Source organism: Drosophila sechellia, chromosome 2L (assembly GCF_004382195.2).
Source record: "Drosophila sechellia strain sech25 chromosome 2L, ASM438219v1, whole genome shotgun sequence".
Lineage (NCBI taxonomy): Eukaryota > Metazoa > Arthropoda > Insecta > Diptera > Drosophilidae > Drosophila > Drosophila sechellia.
The window spans coordinates 4,981,483-5,006,479 of record NC_045949.1 but is presented as its reverse complement, the minus strand read 5'-3'; the positions used below and the strand labels follow the sequence as shown (position 1 = coordinate 5,006,479).

At 41.5% G+C, this 24,997-nt stretch overlaps 3 protein-coding genes across 7 annotated transcripts; 1 reads left to right on the top strand and 2 right to left on the bottom strand.

Annotated features, from left to right (window-relative positions):
• Positions 1 to 357: 357 nt before the first annotated feature.
• On the bottom strand, positions 358 to 2,000 carry LOC6613447 (4'-phosphopantetheine phosphatase). The gene has a single exon (XM_002037885.2). It carries the CDS (start codon positions 1,790 to 1,792, stop codon positions 608 to 610), a length of 1,185 nt encoding a protein of 394 aa, XP_002037921.2. The 5' UTR covers positions 1,793 to 2,000; the 3' UTR covers positions 358 to 607.
• A 295-nt stretch (positions 2,001 to 2,295) lies between these two features.
• On the top strand, positions 2,296 to 23,488 carry LOC6613446 (polypeptide N-acetylgalactosaminyltransferase 5). Of its 5 annotated transcripts, none has more exons than XM_032713987.1 (10): positions 2,306 to 2,397; positions 2,939 to 2,961; positions 16,147 to 17,249; positions 17,308 to 17,474; positions 17,608 to 17,926; positions 17,989 to 18,166; positions 19,871 to 20,051; positions 21,203 to 21,342; positions 21,397 to 21,630; positions 21,692 to 23,488. In XM_032713987.1, the coding sequence occupies exons 3-10, from the start codon at positions 16,723 to 16,725 to the stop codon at positions 21,836 to 21,838; spliced, it is 1,893 nt and encodes a 630-aa protein (XP_032569878.1). In that variant the 5' UTR covers positions 2,306 to 2,397; positions 2,939 to 2,961; positions 16,147 to 16,722; the 3' UTR covers positions 21,839 to 23,488. The 5 variants fall into 5 exon arrangements, with proteins under 5 accessions (XP_032569871.1, XP_032569878.1, XP_032569864.1 ...); XM_032713973.1 differs by lacking the exon at positions 19,871 to 20,051 and adding an exon at positions 18,429 to 18,609 and having other exon boundaries at positions 2,307 to 2,397; XM_032713978.1 differs by lacking the exon at positions 19,871 to 20,051 and adding an exon at positions 18,429 to 18,609 and having other exon boundaries at positions 2,312 to 2,397; positions 2,936 to 2,961.
• A 496-nt stretch (positions 23,489 to 23,984) lies between these two features.
• LOC6613445 (60S ribosomal protein L37a) lies at positions 23,985 to 24,849 on the bottom strand. Its single transcript, XM_002037883.2, has 4 exons — positions 24,827 to 24,849; positions 24,700 to 24,754; positions 24,501 to 24,629; positions 23,985 to 24,278 (listed from the first exon to the last, which is right to left on the bottom strand). Exons 2-4 carry the CDS (start codon positions 24,700 to 24,702, stop codon positions 24,132 to 24,134), a joined length of 279 nt encoding a protein of 92 aa, XP_002037919.1. The 5' UTR covers positions 24,703 to 24,754; positions 24,827 to 24,849; the 3' UTR covers positions 23,985 to 24,131.
• Between the last annotated feature and the right edge of the window lie 148 nt (positions 24,850 to 24,997).

Sequence of the window (24,997 nt, the reverse complement as noted above, 5' to 3'; positions counted from 1 at the left end):
CTGTTGATCGAATTAATTTCGAATTTAGCTTAAGATCATGCATTTCCTGGTCTCGGCTTCGTTTGCTGCTGCTTATCAACCATCAACCAGTTATTACGGTGACTTTGTTGTTTTATTTCGACCACGAATCGAGAGATAAATGAGATAGTCAGTCGCACCGCAGGCCGCAAACAAAAAAAAAATCAAGCAGACAGTATCAAAGTTTTATGGGTAGGAGCCCTCCGTGCTGATGAAATGCCCGTTGGAAGCGAACGGTGGACGTTATCGGGGCGTAATCCACACCATTTGGCGCTTATCAAAATTGCAGTCCATATAACCATGACCGATAATAAACCGCCGTCATGATAAACAAAAGGCTTTGTTATTATATATTCTTGTTTTTAATTATTTAAAGTTTTTTTGCGGTTAATGGGTGAGGTAACCACGAAAGCACTTGCATTAGGATTACATTTATACACATATGAATCTCATCGGTAGTTCGAGGGATGGGATTAGTTTGTGGGCTGTGGGTTAGGGGTGGCGGTAACAATAATTTCGAAACGAACAAGGACCGGGGATATCGTTTGTTTGTCAACAAGGAATAACAATGAACGTAGTGGCTTCTGGACTAGCTGGGCGCAGCCGGTTCGAACTTGCAGACGACGGCGAACATGTCCTCGCCGCCCAGGTACTTGGCCAACCATTTGTTTTTGATCACGGCCAGCTTGAGGGTCTCGCAGCCGAAGCGGGCATTCAGATTTGTGTGCAGGGCGCGCCCCATGCCCTCGATCACAAGCAGGTCAGTCTCATTGGCGGCGATGGCGTCGCACAGCTCCTTGGGCAGAGTGCGCATATCCAGGCAGGGACTAGTCTGTCCATTTGCATAGACCAGTAGCTGTCCCTGTGACCAGGCCTGCTCCAGGACCTCACACTCCCGCGAGCAGTCGTCCAGCAAGGATCTCAGCTCCTCGCTGGTCACATCGTTGAGAGCAGGTTCACTGTTGGCGCAGAGCAGCACCTTGGTGCCTCGTTTCAGCAGTCCTCGGACAAAGGGAAGCACACCCAGGACCACATCCACGCCGCTGTTGTCCACAAAGACCACGGCGCACTTGTGGGGCTCGCCCTTGAGGCGATTCAACCAGCTGTCCAGGTTGTCCAGCAGCCACGGTCGCTTCTCAATGCGATCCAGTGCCGAATGTAGTCCGAAATTGCTGTCCTGCTCCAGTATGTTAGATATGGCCTGTGCGCCCCAGTCAAACATGTTGCCGGCGAGGACACCGCGTACCAGCTCCGTCCACCTGGTGTCCTCATCCGCCAGGGCATCCAATTCCTGGAGACGCTGCTTCAGGCGGGCCATAGCCGAGGCATTTTCCAGTCTTTTTTGTCTCAGCCAGGGATCTGCAAATCCGTAGCGCCGCAACAGGGTTTCGTTTAGCTTGAGAAGCTCACTGGTGCCCAGAATCACCTTGCCCTTGTTGACTGGCACATTACGCTGGTGCTCCTCCAGCCGCTGCAGATACGCCGCCTGGAACTGCTCCGCTCGCTGCGTGGCCGTCTGATCCTCCTCCTGCGACTTGACCGCCACCTTCGCGAACTTGGCCACCATGTCGCGGAAGCATTTGAACCAGTAATCCGCCGCCTTTTCATCCGTGTTAAGGTCCAGGGTGTCCGGCTGATAGACAGCCGGATCTGGCAGCAAGCTGCTACTGTGCATTGCGACGCGGATAGACGCGAAGCGTATGATTTTCAGCGCTGAATTAATCGCCGTTTTTCTAAGTTTTTCTTTTATTATGGCAGGTGTGACCAGGGGCATTGGACGCGAAGTTGATATGCAATCGATAACTTAATGTTTTCCGTTTTGTGCAAATCGACTACTCGGCCACTATAGTGCTAAATAATACCGTTATTTTCATAAACTTATTAAGTGGGCGGGCAGTTCGAAAATACTGTGTAGGGTACCAAAATTTTATATTTTATAGAAACTTTTTCGGAATTCTATAGAAATTTAAGTAAATGTATAATAGTTTTAAAATATATCAAAGAAAAACCCTTTTCTATATTACCTCTTCCATTTACAATTTGTTTTTACAAATTTGTAATAATATTAAAATGGGATTAAAAATAGTTACAGAATTCGTTTAAGCCACTGAAAAACATCATCAAAAATAATTTTAAACCATTGTTTTTGAACAGTCTTATTGCAACTATCGATAACATTAGCGCATTTACCTTTGTCCCCCTGCACTTTTATTTTCCGGCACACCTCAGCTGGGCACTCTAAAAACCTGAAAAATCTATTTAAGCAACCCGCAACGCTCTCTTCTTCGTAATTTTTTGCTCCGTTACGAGGATATGTCGCGTCGCGCATGAATTAATTATTAATCAAAAGATAGTTAACAGTGCTTGTGCAGTGCAAGTGTGAGTAGTTTAATGCAATTTTTTCCGGATAAAAAATCAAATTTGAAACACCCACACGGCCAAGCAGTTGCATACGTGTGCACTTGATCCGCACACATAAACACACTCACACACGCACACACAGCCGCGCGTACGCAACAGAGAGTTGGAGTGGTAGTAGTGGAAAGTGCAGCAGGCGCGGTCCGTAATACACACATATGTACCTAAGTAATTCGGGCATACGGACGTGTAAATAAACCGGGTCGCCCACAATTTAGGGGCGTTAGTATGCCCTACGCCGAAATCGAAATCGGAATCGCGGCAAACGTGTTCAATTTTCGAATCTCCCCTCGCTCCATCCATCTCTTTCGCTCTCTCTCGGTGCGTACGATTCTGTGCGAGTGTGTGTTAGTTAGTGAGCGGCCTGCCGTGTGTGTGTGTCTGTTTTTGTTGGTCACTTTAATTCGCCACATACACACACTATCAAACAGAAAGAGGAAAAAAATTGCGTTAATCCTGCAACGTTTCTGTTGTTTTCTTCCCACATCCTTTCATCCAGCAGCTTCCAGAGATTTTTCCCTTTGGGTAAGCGATTTCCAGCGACACTTTTCATCTGTTTCCATTTGTATTTCCCCCAATGCACTTATTGGACTCTTAATGCCAGTGCGTTCGTGAACTTGATTCTGATTGGAGGTCGAGCCAATTAAACCGGTTCGTGTAAATAAAATCCGCTGAAGATTCGTCTTCTTGTTTTTCTGGTTAAATGCAGTTTTCCTGGGCAATACACGTTAAATTACCCAGTTTTCAATAGGGTATGTAATATTTTCGGGGAATTTCCAATCTTATAGTAAGCGTAAATAAATACATTTCTTCTTATCAGAAGCAACAGTTATTCTTATAAGATCTTTCTTGTCTTTCAACATTTTTTGAATTAAATCATTAAATTTTGATTTTAAATAGCTAGAAAATCATAATACTAATTACCGGAAATCTGCTGATGGAGTCAGATAACTATGTCTACTTAGAATGCTTTCCCTGTTTTTTTTTTCTGCTCCTATTTAAGCATTGCAAATGCATTTCTTTTTATCAACCGCATTGTGGAACCGAATGCATTAAGGTCGGCGTTTTCCACCTGCAATTAAAGCCCACAGCTAATGACTAAATGACAATGGGCCACGTACTTATCGGCCGCACTGTAATGATGATAGTGACCACCGGATCGTCGGAAAATAATGCTCGCTTGGGTCGTGACTTCTCGTTGGGTAAATCCAATGCCAAGAAGACACAAAAAAGAAAACACTGATTGTGGGAAAGATTTCGCGGAAGCAGTTCCTACAAATTTCACTGATTGCTAAAATCGGTGCTTGTTATGACTTAATGCTTTGCAATATTACTCACTGCGCCTTATCTATACGATTACTTCATAGTTGTCGCCAAAACTAAAACGTGATTGATAGTATTAAATCTCATTGGAACATTTTTCTGGGCTAAATAAAGATAAAATTGCGAAAAAGATTCGTCGGAAGTGCCAGATAGCTTTCTTGTTGATTTCGCTTGAATCTAACTAGCCTTATCTACTAAATGATATAAAAAATTCCTCGAAAAAGCATTAAATAAACCAACTTTTTGAATAGCAATAATGCAGCTACCTCCGGTTGAAGGTTTTTTACCTGCCGTTCCGCTGAAAGAATGGCGATCCGCCTTGCACCTGGGGAGCCACACTGCTCGCCCACCTGCCCCCTAAATTATAGCAACCTGACCTCGGCCTCTGCAGCAGTGGTTGTGTGCAAATGAAGCAATAAAACTGGCCCATGCCACCAATAAACGAAAACTTTTTTGCTAGCCCCACCTAATGGCCTAGAGATCATCTGGCCGTGCTCTTGTTGGACACCTCCACCATCCCCATACCCATCCGCATTTCCATTCCAAGCGTAGTTGGAGCACTATGTTATCCATTCCCCTGCCCCAAACCGCACGTCTCCTCTCCACCATTCCCCATAAAATCGAGTCTTAGAGGAGAAAGCCATCAACGCTCCGTAAATTCCCCCGAGCGAACACCGAAACTACAACAACATCGAGTACATTTACCCACACACCTGCAACTACAGTTATGGCTGGCAGCGTACAAAGAAGAAGCTGCAGATGCTGTACAAGAAAAAGATTTCCCCGTAGTAAAGCGGGTTTTACTCTATCGTAATTGTCTAGGATGAAGCTGTATTTTAATAGCACTCTCATGCGGTTTTTGTTTTGTCTTCTTTTTTTTACCAAGAAGTGATAAAGCTGCTCGCCGCCAATGAAATGACAAAATGCCGTGGTCTTAAACTCAGTTTCCTGCTCATGATCAAGTTTTCGATGGAATGGGGCTATATAGGCTAGATATCTGGGTTATAGAACGAACAACCTGCTTTTGGAAGCTGTTAATTGGAGCACCTTTTTTTCGAGGGGAAAGGAAATTAGCGGCAAGTTGATGTTCGATCATCATCGTTCAGATATGCAAAGATATTTATCATTTATATATGCTTAAGAGTATGATAAAGTCCATTAGCTAATGCAGGCATTCAGTTTTCCTTTTTCTATAATCACTTTCTCGACCAAAAGCACGCAAAAAAAAGATGCTGTCAACTTTTATGGCTGGTCTGCTGCAGTTGCCAGCTGCCATTCATGGCCAAATGAAGACAACTCATCCCGGGTTTTAGCCCCCTGACATTCGCATTCGCAGTACATCCGATATCAACCCTCTTCGGGGCGTCGAGCTTGATTGAGTGCAGCAAGTGTCCATCGGGGGCAGTAAGCAGCGCATGTTGGGTAACTGCACCGCGAGAAAACAGGAGTGGTTTTCGAAATGGTAATCTTCATTGAAAGAATCATATGTTGGGTGCTACAATGTGGCATGGTGTTTGGCTGAGTCTAAAACTAGTAGTTTTAAATCTGGCCTTAATCTTCCCGATTTAAACTGAAGCTTGTCCCAAGAAGTGGCTGTAGTTTTCCGTGTGCCACAAACGTGGTGACAGTCAGTGGCCAACTGTGTAGCCGGCGGCAGCTCGCTTTTCACATTATTAAACGTTAATGAGTTTTTAAGACTTGTTTGCGCATGTGGGCGATGCGATGGATGCGGTGGCCAAGAAGATGGAGTGCTCGCTCGAGTTGGAGCTGCAGCCTTGAAATTGCAATTGGCCAAGAGCTGCGAAAGGGGCTAAAATCGTGTGGAAAACACACAGAGCACAGCAGTTGCAAAACCAACAAGAGTTTGGGGCCAACTGGAGCTACAATTACAAGCATCATTGGCCTTATTTCTTTTGTTTTTTTCGGTTTTCATTTTTTTTTTTTTTTCATTCCGCCAATATTATTTCTGTCTTGGCCGTTTTTCGAGCTGCTGCTGCTGCTGCTGTTTCGAATGTCACAAGATACACATTAAAGCCCAGCTGACGTAGCTGACTGCGTATATTTGCACAGCTTTCGCACTCCATCTGACACCCTCACGTTTTTTTTTCAGTTTAGTTCGGTTTTTTTTATTTTAGTTGGCCTTTTATGGGCTTCCGAAAGTGATTACGCGGCATTTAACAGAAGAAACGGCATCTATTCCGCAAGTGTAGCACTTTTATTTCTATTTTTGGCACTTAAGCTGAGTAAAATTGTTTATAAGCCGGAGGTCGACAAGAAAAATTCCTTTGTTATCGCACTTTTCTGTGCTCCGAAACATGCAATGAATTACATTTTTTTTAGTGCTCGAAGCAGAGAGGTATTCTCGGTATTTTACTTTTTCTATCTCTCAAAGAAGGAAGTGGGGTGAACTATCGCATACCTTCTTTAAATTGCGTTGAGCAGCAACAACTTGGCTTGTATCTTTATGAAATGCAGCCATTGAATTCATTTCTTTGGGCCATGAGTTTGCATTTTTTGCCCGTTCATTCCCTTCCGAATGTTGTCTAATGAAAATGCCTTGGTTATTTATGAGCATAAATTAAAAATTAAAATTAACAGTACGGTGCACCCACACAGACGCAATTCAATTATGCTGCATATATTTCATATTGCAATAGCAGCGGGAAATTTATGAGCCATGCCCCCCAGGGTCGAACTTGACAAAGCCCCAGCGAAAAGCGGAGCCCGACCCAATCTCCAACCAAAACCCATACTAAAAACCCAACCAAATCGTACTGGAGCGCGCCAGGCAACCAAGCAGCACCGCTAGTAATGCCAAATTAAAACAACGCTGGCTAATAAAAGACTGTCCAGTTTCTATTTTCTCTGCATATGTAAGTGGTGACTTTAAACGAAATACGAGGTATGCGTTAGTAGAAACGGTGCTTAATTGTAACTGAGTTTTGATTAGATATGAAGTTTCTGCTGATATAAAGTTTCATACAAAATATAATATCTTTAATAACAGCAGCTTTATTACCTTGATTAGTTTTGCAATTCAAACTAACTTGTGGTTGCCCACAAAGTGAGCATTGTTCTTGCCATTTCCGCCGCTTGGCAGTAACCAGATGGGTCTAGAAATTAGCCAAGTTGACAACGCTGAGCAACGAAACGCGTCAGCAACAATGGCTGCATTAACAACAAAGGTCCAATGCTGCAGCCAGCACAGCACATTTTCACCAAGGTTGGGCGCAATGCAAAATAGTGGGTGTGTGAGTGGGTGGTTGTGGATGGTGGATGGTGGGTGGCACCATAAATTCTGATCAACTATTAGTGCATGAAAAGTAACCGGAAAGAATGCTCTGCTATCTGAGGGCGCACTCGCATGCTAAGAACAGCAGCGATAGCGGAGCAACAAACAACAGCATTGGAACAACATTTATCTAACATAATTTAGCACTCCACTTCAATTTTACCATGGGAGAAGGAGGAGGAGGAGGAGGCATTGGGATGCCCGCGATTCACGTGTCCCCCGGAACAATGGTAACCATCTAGTTAATTGCCATGTCACCCAGTTAAGCAGCATTGAACGCCAGTTACGCAAGGTGTTTTAATTAGCTCAATGGCACTTGCCACATGCTCGTCGTCTGTGTCTCTCATTTCCAATCAATTTGGACTGCGAGCTGGGAAACTGGGAAATGGTAACCCAATACCATCATTTGCATAACCATAACCGATAAGCTGATGAACATGACCAAATGAGGAACAAAGGCAGAAAATTAAGGCTTCTGGCCCATAATAACTCATTCAATTTGATTTATAAATATAATTTCACGAAAATGAATCACTTGCAGGTTTTTCAATTAATTCGAATTGATAAGCTTAAAAGAAGCATCTGCCAGTTTTAAGTAATTAATACTTTAAAATTATTTTAAACAAAGAGCAGCGCTTTTAAGCCTCTTTTGGGGCATTCAATTTGTCTGTTTTTCGCCGCTCCACCCAATTATATTATTGGCTAAATAGTTGCCAAATAACTTTATTATTTGCGCACATTTGTTTAGAAACTTTTGCGTTTCCATCTCGCTCTCTTGTTCCACCACAAATAAGTTATAACCAACAGCTTTGAGCCAGATGAATTCCAAATAAAGTTGTCTCAATGGATAGTAATGACTTTTGAAACGTTCTATAGTTGTTCTCATATATTGTTTAAATATATTCCATAGAAGTAGCATTTAAAGTTCCTTGTCTAAATTAAAGTTTAAATCTGCAGATTACAATGACAATGCCCGACGATGACTCAGAAATTCTTTGGCATAGTGTGGCGCTGGCACTTTGCATTAGTTTGTTGTGGTGGCGCCCGCTTGAGGATTATGAGGTTGTGTAAGCTCCCCTTCCAAATAACAAAAAAAATGAAAATAAATAAAAATCCGAGAGAGCAGAAATAAGCAAATGTGTGCCATAGAAATTTGTATTCCATTGTCATGGACACGCATCACATGAAAACGAGGAGCGAAATGGAAATGGGGAATAAAGTCCGTCAGTCACTCGTATTTCGCCACAGCGCTGGCCAAGCAAATAGCAATGAAAATGCAGCCCTACAAAGACTAAAAAAAAAGATATTTAAGCAACTATGCAATGACACTGAAAGCCTTGTGATTTCTTTGAGTTGACAAACATGTATGCAATCTTATCTTCTTGCTTGTTAACCCAAGGTGTGCTTGTAACTTCAGGTGAACACTTTAACGGCTTCTACCTCAAAAATTTATTTTTTTTTTACAATATAGGAGCTGTATAATAATTCACTTAAGGAAAAATTGTAAAACAGCTATTCAATGTAATGACATAAAAATATTAATTGCTATTTTATTGTACCGAAGTGTGCATATGTGCGGCTATGGGGACACAATTGTCCCCTATACGAGTCGGTAAGTCGAGAAGAGAGTGCGATAAAAGTGGGACAGTGGGGAAGGATGGGGGAATCGAAGGGAAAAGGAAGGAAAACAGGCTGCTGGCAAGGAAGACGATTAAGCCGGGGCAATAATAAGGAAATAACATTTTAATGGGACAAAGAGAGATTGGCCTGTGTGGTGTTGTGAGCATGTGTTTGGGAAGGAAGTAGTCCGCCAGAAATGCCGAAAGAAAAAGCCATAGGGGATTGAAAAAAAAAACAGCAAAAGAGTCCAATCACGTCCACGCCCCCTTTTTGCCGCCGCCCCCGGCACATCTCCTACTTCCGAGTGCGTTCATGCGTGATTGGTTTTTGTGATAAGAGTGGGCGATTGGGCGCTTTTATTTGAAAACTCACTGACCTCCTTTGATTTAATTTGGAAAAACTAGTTTGACTGATTGAATTGGATTTGTGGATTTTAAATTGAAATGCATTGGATTTGCGCTAGTCTGCGCATTAATTTGGTTCATGTCCGTATGGGATTTTATAGCAATCGTGGAAGAAAGTTATAAAAATATAGTTTTGCTGCTTTAATTTGAGCAATTCCTTAAATGATCTATCTCAAAACTAGTTCGCAATGCAGCTTAAAACGAATGGGTACAAACGGAGCAGCCGAATTTCCAAATTCTGGAAACTGTAATTATATTCCCATTTAATTAAGTCAACCTTTCCCGTTGCATAATTGGCTTAATCGCATAAACGAAGCTGCTGGGCATAATTAAGGGCAGAACAAAGCGAAACAAAAGCAAATTAATGATGCGTGGCCAGCGCAAAGGGGCGGGGGTCCCAACCAATGATGGTCCAAATAGAATTACCATTGTGCCAAATGTCAAACCTCGAAAAACTTTTCGTTTGTTCCACTTTTTTGTCTCGCCCTTTATTTTTTTTTTCTAGCCTGTTCCGCGTTTTCGTGCAAAGTTTTACAAATTGCAGGAAAGTGGTATAACAAAGAGTAAGGGGAAAAAAACACAAAGTTTGTTTTAAATAAAAAACGCCGCAGAAGAAGAACTCGAGTACTGTAAATGAGCAATTGCTATGCAAACGCGGGGTCGCTTAGCATATTTCTGCTTTCTAAACGCCCCCGCCTCTTTCTTATCCTCTTCTGCTACATTTAACACGGAGGAATATTTCGATACACAGAAATTTTTTTTTATATTTTACATACATTTTTCTTTTACATTTAAACTTAAAGTGCAAAACCGTCTTACTGCAATTAAATGCACCGATTTAACTTGCATTTTTCACTGTGTACCCATGCCAAGCGTCAAGCTGAGATTCTTTGTCCTGCTCCATAGCCGAGCTGTTTTCTCTTTCTATTTACTTTTAATTAAAATGCGAGTCATGAATTCATTTCTGTTTCGTGTGCCAAAAGATTCGACGAGAAGAAAAGAACGAGAAATTAGCGCAAAATCCGCTTTATGAGCCTGCAGAACAGTTGATGGTTGCCAATGATAATGATGATTATGATAATGTATAATGTATAATGTCACCATGCACACAGATACATTATTCAGTTGTCAATTTTCGCATTTCGACACATTTCTCTTCGTTTTTCGACCGGTTTTCTATTCCCTCGAATTTTCTCGGCTTTCCTTCTCGAAAATGCCTACTTAATTTTTTGTCATTTATTTTCTCTTTAGCCGGCGGAAAAATCCCATCTTCAAAGCAATTTTTATGGCTTTGTCCATTTGTGTAGATTGATGCCTACCAAAGCGCAATCAAACGACACATTACTTGTGTGTTATTAAAATGAATTTGCCTACTTCAGTTTGCATTGCATTATTTGCTTTGTTAACTGGGTTAAATTTAATTTATTTTAAGCCTACAACATACCTGACGACAACTGCAAGCAAATAGAGTATTTAAGCAGCTGAAAAGTGTTATGTAAATATGTATGCCAAATTTTTTCAAACCTGTTGTTTCCCACTTAGTTAGCAACGTTCCCCAGTCGAAACGCCTTTGTCACACCTCTTGGGGGACTCTTTTTAATTGCTATTCCCATTTCTCTGAGCACGACCGGATTTTATCAGTCACTTGTGACATACAGTGGAGCCTCCCAAACATGAATGTTTGTTCAAAGTGGCTATAATCATAGTTCCTTAATCACTTACCCTGTAACTAACTACGAATAACTATTATACACTGTTCACACTGCTTCATTTTTTAATAAATCCAAAAGCTTACCTGTTTTTCGAGCTATTGAAGTTTCAAAAGTATCAACTGTTGAGGGGGGGCGGGGGGGTTTAAATTAGCATTTTATTAGCTGAAATTGCGAGACGTTGTCATCGTCATCGCCAAAGTCGCCGGCGTCTTAGTTCATTAACCTGCCGGCCGGACTTGGCATCGCATTTGTTTTTATGACTCCAAAAACGGCAAGTGGCCTGTGGATTGTGGACTCTGTGCTGTGTGGAACGTGAGTTTTTTTGTGTGGGGCGTATTTATAGCGCTAATTTGTATCATTTCCCTGAATTTACTGGATTTCTCCCCGCATGCCAGCATGAAACCGAAATAAATTTTATTTGTGTGCAATATAAATTACGCGCCTTTCACATCAGGCAGCCGGAGTTCCAGAGCTCCAGAACCCTACGAGTCCAGAGCTACCCAAATTCCACAGCATTTCTGGCACTCGGCCACAGATCATTAAAGTGCCGAGAGTGCAGAGCCCCCCAGACACCTACAACAAGTATAATCCTCGTCGAAAAAAAGAAAAAACAACACTCTCGAAATTGATGTGAAATGTTGTATTTTTTATTTCAGCTCGACGCGACTTGTTGTTGAAGTGTGCGCCAAACGAGTGTACTTAATTATACCAAACTTAAAATCGCTTGATTTATATGTGGGGAGCATGCTGAAGCATTCAGATGATGAATTTATGGGAGTCGAGCCTCTGGAAGTCAAGTGGTAGCCTACATAATGACCGTCTATTAGTCACATAAGGCTAGCTAATTTGGGATGGTGTTCTATGAAATTGAGTTTTCAAGAGTTAGGAACCTATAGGAAACAGTTTAAAAGCATCAAGAATATTAGATGTTAGATATAGAAATATATACAGTATGTCAAGACACTGTTTACACACTGTGAAATATTCAACTTATTACACAGTGTGTAAACAGTTTCTTGACATACTATATTTATAGAGGAATCATATCGAATGCCCATATATCATTCAGTTTTCCTAACCTCTAGCCAGATTTATGTGCGAACAAGTTACAAATTGGTTTAATTTTCCGTTTGGATTGTATGCAAATGGTGACCACAGATGGGTAACCCGTGGAAAACCAGCCAGTTGGACGGCAAATGGTCATCAGCAGCGGGTCCGCAAACTACTCGCTTAATTGTACAATTTCATTAATTGCATTTAATTGCCTACGTTTTCCAAATTGTTTTCACTTCACTGTGCGCCTTTGTTTTTATTTCCCTGTTACTGGATTGCTTACCATTTTTCTTTCTTGTTTGTTTTGTTTTTTTTTTTTTTTTTGCACTCTTAATTGCATTTTGTGTTACAATTTCATTTTGTAAGCGTTGTCACAATAGTTGTTGCCCCCGTTTATTGGCTGGAGCTTTGTTGCTCTTTTTGATTGTTTGTCGGTCTTTCGTGTTTGTCATGAACGGGACACGACCTTCGCCAACAGCCAGGCAATTCATTAAAAAATAAATATGAATTGATTGCCTGGCCGCGTGTACAGATTTTCACCCAAAGTGGGTAGTAATAAATGAGTTATGGCGACAAGCACACACACGTCAGCTTCGAACAGTTTCGATCTGTTAACATTATGCACTATCTCCACTTCACATCGCTTCCGCCTCGCGTTTGAGAAATTCTTGCAAGAGCTGACACAGATTTTCATCAAATTAATTGCTGTGCGCTTTTTTAAGTGCGCGCCACACACTCAACAAGCGTGCTAAGTGTTTTCGGGCCCAAGTGCAGTTGAAACGGGCTTACAAGCTCATCTACAGTGGTAGCTCATCTAAGTTGTACACACGGTAGCCAAAGTGGTCTCATTGTATGTCAGAACTACTGATTACAATCCATTTGTTTGATAAATATCAAGTTTTTTAGATCTAAAACTATTTTGAATATTGTTTTATCTGCAAATGCAATTTTCGGCTAATTTGAAATATGTTTTGCCAAACTCGTAACTCGTTTACGAAAATTCGGCCTCATGAAGCGAAAAGTTTTTGCCAAATGAAAAACGCCTCGAAGCTGAAAAGTTTGCACATTTCTGAGCCACTACTGTACACGGCATGGCCTGCCACGCCCCTCGCCGCCCCCAGCCAGCCGCCTTATCAGTGGCAATAAACACAACGCAGCTTGAAAAGCTTTCAGCAGGCGCCATCGCCACCCGCCCACTTCCACTTCCACTTTTAACTTTTTTATTTTTCAGCTCTTGTAAAAAATGTTAGCTTCCGCTTTGTGGCCCCGGCCAAGATAAAGTCCAAACGGGCCAACTTCCAGGGAAAAGTATACAAAAAAAAGGGGCGGGGTGAAGCACGGGAATATTTCAATTTATGGCAGTTTGACAGTTTTTCAATGTTACGTGCTGTGAATTTTGGCGCACCGCTGAGCTCGCGCTCTATTTTAATTAAAATCCAGCAAAATTAAATTACAAAAGAAGAATTCGAGCTGGTGCTGCTGCTGGTGCTGCTGCAGTGCAGCAAAGGCAAAACTTCACTTCCTTATCACCCACCCACGTCGTATCGGAAATCAGAAAGAGGGACAGAAATCAGCACTCAAGTTCACAGAAGTCGGCAACAATTGAAGTTGATTGTCGTACATAAATCATGAATTGCTGTCGGCACAGCAACACTACTCAGCAGCAGTGAGTCAAGAGTTTTCCAGCAAATTACTGCTGAGAACTGCGAAACTTCAATCAACTGCCAGCCATTATCAGATTGGAAAAGTTTAATTATTGTTTTAGGGAGCAGTCGTCTCCAGAAATCCGTAAATGTTTACTTAAGTTTGAGAAAGTATTTTAAACTGTTCACACTAGATGTTCACTATTCTATTGCTATTCTCACTCTTCTTGATTTTCCCAGCAGCTTGTCAATCGCTCATAATTTCAATTGCCTTGAATTGGATTAAAATTAGTTTATAATTGCGAATTGAATAAAAACAGTTATCAGATTGTTCAATTAATTCTTGAGCAGCGATGATGGCAAAGTGTTAATAGTTAATAATTAATTCGCATTGGAATTTAACTCCTTTTTTTTTAGCCGCTACCACAATTTATGTGAAAAATATTTTTTGGCTTGCGCTGCTGTTTTCATCACTTAAACTGATTACCTGTCAATTAACAGTTCACAAAGCGTGACTTCGACAGTCGCAACTCATCCCACGTTTATTTTTGTTTATAGCCCAGAAAATCCAACCATTGGGATTTCAGTGGATATGTGGGCCTAATTGAATTTCAACATTTTGCCAGACCAATTATGCTCTTTTCAAGCGCAGAACTCTGAAATTGTAAAATGTATTCATTTGACATAATCGAAATTGAATTGTCCGCACTGGAATATGCATGCAAATGCATGGTAGCTGCATAAACAACCGTTACAAACAGAGCTGTTACATTTTGATTAATTTAAGTGCGACAAATACGGAGCGAGTCCATTTGACAGCCGCTTAAATTTGCTTTATAAATGCCGCCTAATAAATGAAGCATGTTTTTGTCAACCATTAATCAAATGTGAAATCACATTGGCTTGTCATAAAGTTTTCGGGACATTGAAAGCTTCATGAAATGACCTTTCAATTTTTCAGTTTTTTTCAAAAACGGCGCTGAATTATTAATTACTCAAAAAAATGAACACTGTGAAGAAATGTTGGATAATTGTAAAAAACTGAAATATATTTTTTACGTTTCCTTGTTAGCAATTGTATTATTGATGGCCTGACATGGCTGAAAGGGCACTCCAGTGAGCGCCACTGAAGTTTGCCTCTTCTGGGGTCTTGCCGCACATGCAACTGCATATTTAAGCAGAGTGCTGCCACTGCCCCAGCCACCCACTTCTGCACCCCTGCCTACCTATCTCTATCTGCATCTCCATGTGCCCCTCCAGGCAGCCTTGCCAAGTGGCAGTGGTGGTGTGTGCGTGGGAAACTGGTTTTTCCGACTGCCTGCGATCTCACAGACCCGGAGTCTTGTCTAGTTTGCCGCTCAACGAGGTTGACGTCGCATGCCTTATGAATGATTCAAAGGCACGTTATGTGCGCAAAAAAGTGCAGGATGCAAAAACTAAAAACTAAAGACAATCGGACAGCGAAGATACAAGTACTCTACGTGTGGTTCTATACTCCGGTCCCAAAATGTCGAAATATAATGGGTACAATATATGTAGGTGTCAACAGAAGTGTTATAAATATTCCATAGATAATCCTGTAAAATTATAAATTAAATTAATTTGAATGTAAATTAAATAAAAGATCATAAAATGTTTAAAAAATTAACGAAGTTACGGTCAGATGAAATATAAATATCAAAAACTTTCAGATCTGATCATTAAAACATTGAAAATTTAACTTTTTTCTTAAGGCACAAAATGCATCTTAGTTTCTGTAATACCTTAATGTAGGGTATGAGTTAAGCTCCGTCGAAATACCGTTAAGAGTTGTTGCGCTTTTGGCTACTACTGCTTCGCCGTCCCTGTCGCACCTATGTAGCTCCCTCTCCCTCTGACAGCTTGTTTGGCATTTGGCGTGAGTTGTTGGAACTGATGCTGCTCGTCTTGCCGTTGTTTTTGTCTGTGACTATGACCTTTGTCAATGGAATTTTGGCCAAAAACGGCATTTGGAGAAAAAAACAGTTTTCTCTCCCATTTTTTTTTTTACTCATACTTGCCTTTGGCATTTCGTGTGCAAAGCGCTGGAGATTCCGCGGTGGGATCCACACGTAAAGCAGAGATTCGAGCCGGAAAAGGGGTATTGAAATCTCAGCTTTGATGCGATTTATCGATGCGGAGTTTTCGCAATTTCCATGGCATATATTTGCCTTGCTTTTCTCACGTGGAATCAATAAAAATAGTATTTATTCAGCTCTCGATGTTCGTGTAAAATAAACAAACATATGTGAAAGATAAAGAAATATTAACTCTTTCTTTATGGCAATCAAAATGAAACGAAATATAAATGTAGCCACTTTGATAACGAATAGCTTTAATTAATGTGATCTCATATAACACAATTGATTTATATCTGTCCCAAATGCAAACAAAATTGGTAATAAATTGCTGGGCAAATAAGAGGCGAAGTGAATTCATAGCTCGACAATAAATCGAGCGCAATTATCCGTACATTTGTATATTTTAATACAAAAAAATGCGCTTGTTTGATTATTAACGTATAAAAATATATCACGGCGGCAATATGTAATCATAACTTTCATTTTTTTCGCTGTTATTCATTATAGCGAAGTGATTTATCATGGTGTTCATTGTTGTTTTTTCTTCTCTCCCTCTCTTTGCAGTTTAATAATAGCGAAGGTCGTAATTTTTCATAGCCAGAGGGAACTTATAGAGAAAGATATCAAGAAAGTGGTCCGGGAATGAGTTTTCCGAGGCGAAACTGGACCTGGAAACCGTCGCCGAGGACTAGCGATCTTTCCTAGGATGAGTCTGCGTCGGAGTCAAAGGTCAAACCGCGGGCTAGCATGAGCGAGAGTGCAAGGGAGACACACAGACAGACAGACAGAGAGAGGGAGACGAGACGAGTGGAGCTCCCATATGTGCCAACAACAATTGCTACAAAACTATTAACATTTCACGCTTGAGGGAGCGATAAAAGTCTGATACGGTTGATAACAAAGTAAACTAGCAACAGCACAGCAACATCAACGTTTTACACACAAGACGACGAGTCACATCAACATATCTTTACTAAATCAACAAATAAACAGGGTACTAATATGAACGCTCCGCACTAGCACATAACATTAGTTTCCACCACAACAGAGGATAATCAACCCCCAAAACCGCCAAAATCCGCAGTTAACCAAGGACTATAGCACGGCCACAAACGATAGTTAACACAGATCGAAGGAATCATGACCTTCTCGACCTTCACACGCAAAATGCGCGGGCGCATGCGCTCCAACACCTGCCGCATCGTCCTGCTCACCTCGCTCGTCTGGGTGATCTTCGATTTCGTGCTCATTGCCCGCTACTCGGACTGCATCGGCAAGGATGGCTGGCGCTGCAAGCGTTCCGGCGAGTACGACGTGGAGCTGCCCAATGCCGAGCGTCTGGTGGACGACAATCAGCTGGTGGACGACAATGAGATAAATACGGAGAAGTCCCTCGATGGCGAATCGGGTGGTGCTCTGATCATGGGCCAAGGCTTTGCCTCGGGCGGCATCTCGATGACCTATCCTAGCGTGGTGCTTAAGAAGTGGTTCCTGGCGCCAAGCGTGCAGGAAGCCAAGGGCAAGCCGGGCGAGATGGGCAAGCCGGTTAAGATACCCGCCGACATGAAGGATCTCATGAAGGAGAAGTTCAAGGAGAACCAGTTCAATCTGCTGGCCAGTGACATGATTTCGTTGAATCGCTCGCTGACTGATGTGCGACACGAAGGGTATGAGCTGGTTTCCTAAATATGCTTAAACTGGTTTTCAGCATTATCCCCTTTTCAGTTGCCGCCGCAAGCACTATGCCTCCAAGCTGCCCACCACTTCCATTGTGATAGTTTTCCATAACGAGGCCTGGACAACCCTGCTGCGAACAGTCTGGAGTGTTATTAATCGCTCGCCGCGCGCCCTCCTCAAGGAGATTATCCTGGTGGACGATGCCAGCGAACGGGGTGAGTTGGGAATACACAAAAGGTGCTGCTCAAGGGGATCCTTGAAACTGTGGAATTAACTGAAACTGCAGCTTTCATTAAGAGGCTTATTATGTGATAAGATATCATAAACACATCGCATTTCATCTTACAGACTTCCTGGGCAAGCAGTTGGAGGAGTATGTGGCCAAATTGCCGGTTAAGACATTTGTGCTGCGTACAGAGAAGCGTTCAGGACTGATCCGCGCCCGTCTCCTGGGTGCCGAGCATGTGAGCGGTGAGGTCATCACCTTCCTGGACGCCCATTGTGAGTGCACGGAAGGCTGGCTCGAGCCTCTGCTGGCGCGGATTGTGCAGAATCGTCGAACGGTTGTGTGCCCGATTATTGATGTGATTTCCGATGAGACATTCGAGTACATAACGGCCTCGGATTCCACGTGGGGCGGCTTTAACTGGAAGCTCAACTTCCGCTGGTAAGCGAAAAGTTTCCTGGTCACCGTAATCCCCTTTAAAATACCTCCTTAATCCGCTTTAGGTACCGAGTGCCATCGCGGGAAATGGCGCGCCGGAATAACGATAGGACCGCTCCGCTGCGAACTCCAACCATGGCCGGTGGGCTGTTCTCCATCGATAAGGATTACTTCTATGAGATTGGCTCCTACGACGAGGGCATGGACATTTGGGGCGGCGAGAATCTGGAGATGTCGTTCCGTGTAAGGCCATATCAAAGCATTTTGCAGTTAGCTCTGCCCGTTCTCTCTTTTTGTTCGGTTCAAACGTTTTTCCTTAGCTGTGCCAAGCCAAGCCGCAAAGCAAATTCAGTTCTTGCATTTACTTTAGGATTACCTTCTATTTTGATTTCGAAGCATTTATTTTAAGTATTTCAATGTGACCTAAAACAACGAAACAAATTTATTTCTACTCACAAACACACACCCATACAACGAACGCAATCGCGACGATGATAACCCGCAGATTTGGCAGTGCGGCGGCATTTTAGAAATAATACCCTGCTCCCACGTGGGCCACGTGTTCCGTGACAAATCGCCGTACACCTTCCCCGGCGGCGTGGCCAAAATTGTGCTGCACAATGCGGCCCGGGTGGCCGAAGTTTGGCTGGACGAGTGGCGTGATTTCTATTATTCGATGAGCACAGGTTCGCATAACCAACAACAACAACCAACAACAACAAAAACAATCAACAAATTAAACAGTCAAATAACATTCCAACCACAAGTCGATTTTAAATTGCGTGCATCTAACTCCTAACTTTAAGAATTACTCGTTATCTATTTGTAATTGGCTTTAAATCGCTAACAGACAGAGAAAAAAAACGTACACTTTTTTCAAAAAGGTGCCTCCAACTAAAACACTAACACACACACACACCACATTCAAATCAAGCTGATATGTTTTTGAGCATAAAACTAATGTATAGCTAATGATTTTGTGTAACCGACTTCTATATATACGATACCCTCCGATCGACATTCTATAACTCTAGCTATCCCTAAACATGTCATGTAACTCAGAGAGCTCCCGAATCGATGGCAGAACACATAAAACTTACTTTCTTATAACTAACGCACTGGCATCACCTAATTAGTATGTTTCCCCTTATGATTTTCTCAACTGAAATTCTTCTCGATGTTCTCACAATTCTTCTCAGTTACCCTGTTTCTCAGTTTCTCAGTTATCCTTTTGCTCATGCTCATGCTACCTCTCGCTCTCTCATGACCGTCCATCAAAGGACGAAGCTCCCAAGCTAACCGAGCTATAATATCATCTTGTTCCCAATACTAAACACTAATGTTGATTACTTCGTTTGCATAGGTATTAACGTAACCAGTTATAATCCAGTTGAAAACCTTAGGCTAAGCATAACGTACACGTAACTTGTTGCTTATTAATTATGCTTTAAGTATCTGAACAATTGGCAATTCGATTTGATCATTCGTTTATTACCACCTAAGTTGTAACTAATCTTTAGTTTTTAGTTGAACCATCATTTTTGTTTTGTGTTCTGGTTTCCTTGAGGGTTGGGTGTGGTTTAATAAGCACTTTGCATGATCTATTACTATAGGGAACATGACCTTGCAAAGTGCTTTAAATCACTCAAACTAACAGAGATCTAGGCGCCGCTGTTTCTAGTTTAATCTCGACTATGGCCCAGTTTTAAAATGATCTTTCCCGGTCCTCATTTCCCCATCACTTGAGGATCCTAGGAATGGAAGTACATTGAGCTAGGCTTGGCTAAAACTGCTCTTTAACCAAAAGCTTCTATTTATTGTATATCTTTGTGTATATCTTTCTCGTCCACTCCAAATGCTCGATTGTACTGCCCGATTGTCAAAATATATGAACCACAAACACACATACATAATCCCCAAAAAATCAACCCGATGCCGCCAATCCAGGTGTGGATGTGCGGCGGCGTGCTCGAGATCGCGCCCTGCTCCCGTGTGGGTCACGTGTTCCGCAAGTCTACGCCGTACACCTTCCCCGGCGGCACCACGGAGATAGTCAATCACAATAATGCCCGTCTGGTCGAGGTTTGGCTGGACGACTGGAAAGAGTTCTACTACAGTTTTTATCCAGGTTAACAAACTACCAAAAAAACAAAAAAAAAAAAAAAAAAACAAAAATCTTAAAAATACAAAACCAACAGAATGCTCCTCCACTTTCTATCTCATGCTCACGTTCTTTCTCCACTGTCTAATTTCTATTGTCTGTCTCTTAAATAGTGTTTTGTTCCGTAAATATATATATATATCTCCGCATACATAACTACAATATATGTATATCTCGAGCAAGCAGCACGTCCTGCATTATGCATTGTCTATATACACAATACACAATAAAAACTTATATCGATATTTATGATTTATGGCATGGCCGTGTCCAAAATCCGATCCGCAATAAGTATACCAAAAAAATATATAGCAACCCACCACCGATCGATCGATCAATCAACTGAATCCAATCACGCAATAATATCTTTCTTTCCTCACCTCGACACCTTTGATTTTCGTATGTTTTTTGTCCAATTGGTTCCCGATTCCCATTTATTTCTCTCTGTGTTCTTGTGCCATTTTTTAGTTACGTTCTGGTACGAGTTTTGTTCCACTTACGCCCAATAAACACACACCTGCTGCCTTCTGTCTTTGTCCCCATTGTGTCCCCAAAAATTCAACACCCAAAAAAAAGCTTTTTTTTTGCAAGGAATAAACACACAGGTTCATAGAAACTAAAATTTAGTGGGAGCGGTTATTAGAAACTTAATTGTGAAGTCCTTTTGCTTAAAACCCACTTTATATACACTTTTTTTTGCTGCTGCCAACTACCACTAACTTCAAGTATACATTTTGTTTTGGTAATGGTTATTTGTTTTAGAACTTAATTAGCAAAACTAGTTTATGTTTGAATGTTTGGAAATCTTGTAAATACTATAATTGGCGCTGCTTATGAAATACGCAATTTGATATGCTTGTAATTTTTGTGCTGCTTAAATGTTTAAAGCATCTGCATGTTTTTGACATACTAACTATATTCCATCTTTCATCACACGCACAAATTCTTTTGTAAAAAAAACGCATTTTTAACCCGCTTTCTAACAAACACATACACTTAGTTCGTAAAACGCAAAACACTCGCCAGCATATATGTTTTATATTTCAGTGTGGGATTAATCTTAATTAACTTTTGTATTTTTTTATTTGCTTCTTTCGCGATTTATGAATTTACTTTAGGAGCTCGAAAGGCATCGGCTGGCGATGTGAGCGATCGTAAAGCTCTGCGAGATCGCCTCAAATGCAAGAGCTTCCGCTGGTATCTGGAGAACGTTTATCCCGAGAGCTTAATGCCCTTGGATTACTACTATCTAGGAGAGGTAACTTGGAGACTGTAAAACTGGCTATTTGGTATAACTTAAATTCTTGAATAGATTCGAAATGCGGAAACGGAAACCTGCCTGGACACGATGGGCAGGAAGTACAACGAGAAGGTGGGCATTAGCTATTGCCACGGCCTGGGCGGCAATCAGGTGTTCGCCTACACCAAGCGCCAGCAAATCATGTCCGACGATCTGTGCCTGGACGCATCCAGCTCCAATGGGCCGGTCAACATGGTGCGGTGCCACAACATGGGCGGCAATCAGGAGTGGGTCTACGATGCGGAGGTGCGTTCTCCTTAAATATATACCTTGGATTTTGCTTACTTATGCATCATTTACCCTGCAGGAGAAGTGGATTCGGCACACGAACACGGGTCAGTGCTTACAGCGTGCCACGCGGGACGATGCCAATACGCCGCTGCTGCGTCCCTGCAGCTACGGAAAGGGCCAGCAGTGGCTGATGGAGTCCAAGTTCAAGTGGCAGGCTCACTAGCTGGATGGCAACGTCGCCGGAACGGCCGTCTACAACTAAAGACAACTCAACTCAACAGATCCTACTAACTATACTGAGAACTTCCAATTTATGTTTAATCCTAGCCGGCTCCTGTTTTCGACGTTTATGTATCCTAAGTTCAAGCGGATCTAATATCCCTCTCTCTCTATCTTTGTGTGCGTGAATGTGTGTAGGCGGCCGGAGGAGTCCTTCGGCAGCAGGATGTCTTCCCAAAATCTTGATGCGCGTGTGTGAATGCGTGAGAGTCAGTGCTACAATTCAGATATACATATGTATATATATATCTGTTTACATGATGTGCATGTATATGTGTTTATATAGGCAGGCAGTTCTACGATTTACCTAGGTATACTATATAATTGTAATGTATATTTACATTAGCTTCGACCAAGTACCAATAAATTGGCATTTAACTGACGTTTTGTGCTTCACAGAATATAATTTTAAAGTACATAAATTGAGCCCCGCAATTGCAGGCCAAGCAATTGCCACAAGTGTGTCATAGCAGAGCATAATGTAATCCAAATACTAAAACGAAAAGGTTCTAATCCCCCCCTTTTCGCCGGAACCCAAGCACACGACATTCCTAGCTAGAATTTTACTTGATTTGATTTTACTTTAAGTCACTTTATGGGTTGTCCCTTGCGCGCACCTATCAAAAATATCAGAGAATCTGTTGCTTTGTACCAAAATAACGCGCTATTCATATCACAAATGGAAATTACACGAAAATGCTTCTAAAAACCATAATCATTATACAATGAAAATATGATAAAAAGGAAAAAAAATCTGTCAAAATTGCACGCATATCATAAATACAGTGTAAAAATATTTATAAGCTACATTCAAACGAGAACTAAACAAAAACATTGTAAATATTATTAATGTAGCTATTAAAAATATACATTTAAATATAACATCTATGTAGTACCTATATGACATATGCAAAGCAAGCAAAACTGTACTATAAATTGCATTTAGTTCTAGGCTTAACGTTAAGTTCTAAATTAAATTTAGATTTAGTCAACGTTTTGCCGAACATCAACAATAGCTCTCGACTAAGTATTGCTCAAAATTTAGGAACTCACTCTCTCAGCTATTGTGTAAATATTTCGAAAAGTATTTAATCAAAAGTACGATAACCTGACTACGAGCGAAATTCCACAGACGATCCTTGAAAGCAGCAAACCGATAAGACAGACGCAGGCCAAGTAAAACTTTTTAGCTAAATTTATTTTTAAAATCGATTATGTGTGGCGAGAACCCATAGTTATAGAGAAACGACGATATATACACATACGGCAAAATAGGAACTATTTTAACTGGTGACGGTGCAATTTTTAATTAACATTTAAAGTGAAAAAGGAACACGATCCAACGAAGCAACACAGACAGGCAGGTTCACCGATCCACAACAACCGAAAACAATCCTATAACTTGTCCTTACAAATGTCGTGCGAGACAGTTAGATATGGCCTACACTAAAACTATATCATAGCTGCCTCTATGTTTTATATTGTTGATTTGTATATTTAGCTAAATATAGGTTTCCCATTACTCAATTGTAAAACCTCTCAGAATACAAATCGAACGGATAATAGAATAACGGAAAACTGAATTGTAAGCCAACATTTTTTATGAATTTTTCATTTCATTATATTTTTTGTGTTTGTTTAGAGACTTTTTAAATTTTATAAATAAAAAAAGATGACAAATTTAAGAGAACCACTGCCAGTATTTTATTCTTGGTGATGACTTAAGATGGAGGACCCATTAAATGGTTAAGTATGAGGAAGTATGACAGATTGCTAAAGGATTATAAGTTGGTGTCCATCAAATGAGCTGACCACTGGAAGGGCTAAGAGGTGATACACATTCATTGCGCTTGGTTCAGCTTCTCATAGTTGGCAAATCATGAAAACTGGCAGATGGGATGCAGTGCATCCCAAACTATAGAGGATGCCTAATCGAACTTCTCAGCTTGGCACACAGAACAGAAATCACAAGTGCACAGAAGTATCATTTCCATATAACTAGCCAAAGTGGGAATTTTGGGATTCGATTTCACACAGACCTATTTCCGACATAGTTTTCCACTTAAATGAGCATCACTACTTTCGCATACTGTTAAAAGTAAAAAACATTTTTTTTATTTTCACATGACCGGCACGGCGCAAACCACAGGAAAATCGCGTTGTCAGATTAAAAGTACGGGAGCTAGCATAGCGGAGCATTCAATTAGATGGTTCCATCATTAATGATCCGTATATGTTTACTGTTCCTTGGTTTCGCGCAGACGACGGACGGCGGATCGCACGGAGGCGGCGGCGGTGGTGGAGTACACCCAGGCGCCACCGGCGACGGTCCGCTTGCAACGCTTGCAGGACCAGATGCCCACAACGGCGCGCTTCATGGAGTCCTGCGGATTAGAGATAAGATATGTTACTATCCATGGAAACTTTGAGTAATGGTAGGAAATTCTATAAATGGACATTTCTAGGCCAATAAATCAAGATTCCACTTGTTGAATGGGTTGCTTTAGAAATGCCCACTGATTACGTTCCTCCAACGATTCGTCACCATTTGGCGCTCCTTTTTTGGGCCACCCTAATAAGATGTTCATTTGGGGGCGCCAACTCACCTTGCCGCAGAAGGAGCAAGTGTACTTGCTGTGCTGGGTGATTTCCATCTTCTTGACCATCTTACGCAGGGAGGCACCATAACGGGTACCATATTTACCAACGATTCCAACCTTCTTGGTGCGCTTGGCCTGTCAATAAGAACGAGGGTTAACAATGCGGTTAGTGTGCATTTCCGGATGGATTTCAAGGTAGCCATACCATTTTGCTGTTGTTGTCGGTGTGTTAGACACGGGAAAGATTCGCCAGCAGTATTCTGTGCACGTGGAAATGAGATAAATATAAATTAAAAAGAAAAAAACGTGGAGCAACAAAATTGTACACTTACACGCCGGAAACGAAAAATCGAAAAGAGCGAAAAGTGTGACCGCCGCTTCATACAACCACTATACCACAAAATGTGGACGCGACAAGGTGGAAGACTTGGATGCGTAACTAGCTAAGAAGTGAACCCAAATTTATCGAGATTTTGAAATCTATAATTTTTAAAAAATTCCGA

What these genes read in the sequence shown, in the direction of transcription:
- LOC6613447 (XM_002037885.2), bottom strand. Translation starts at nt 1,792, where the DNA reads ATGCCCCTGGTCACACCTGCCATAATAAAAGAAAAACTTAGAAAAACG.
- LOC6613446 (XM_032713980.1), top strand. Translation starts at nt 16,723, where the DNA reads ATGACCTTCTCGACCTTCACACGCAAAATGCGCGGGCGCATGCGCTCC. An exon ending in TGGAAGCTCAACTTCCGCTG is followed by an intron (nt 17,927 to 17,988) that starts GTAAGCGAAAAG and finishes AATCCGCTTTAG; the next exon opens with GTACCGAGTGCCATCGCGGG. An exon ending in ATCTGGAGATGTCGTTCCGT is followed by an intron (nt 18,167 to 18,428) that starts GTAAGGCCATAT and finishes GATAACCCGCAG; the next exon opens with ATTTGGCAGTGCGGCGGCAT.
- LOC6613445 (XM_002037883.2), bottom strand. An exon ending in CTTGCTCCTTCTGCGGCAAG is followed by an intron (nt 24,279 to 24,500) that starts GTGAGTTGGCGC and finishes TCTAATCCGCAG; the next exon opens with GACTCCATGAAGCGCGCCGT.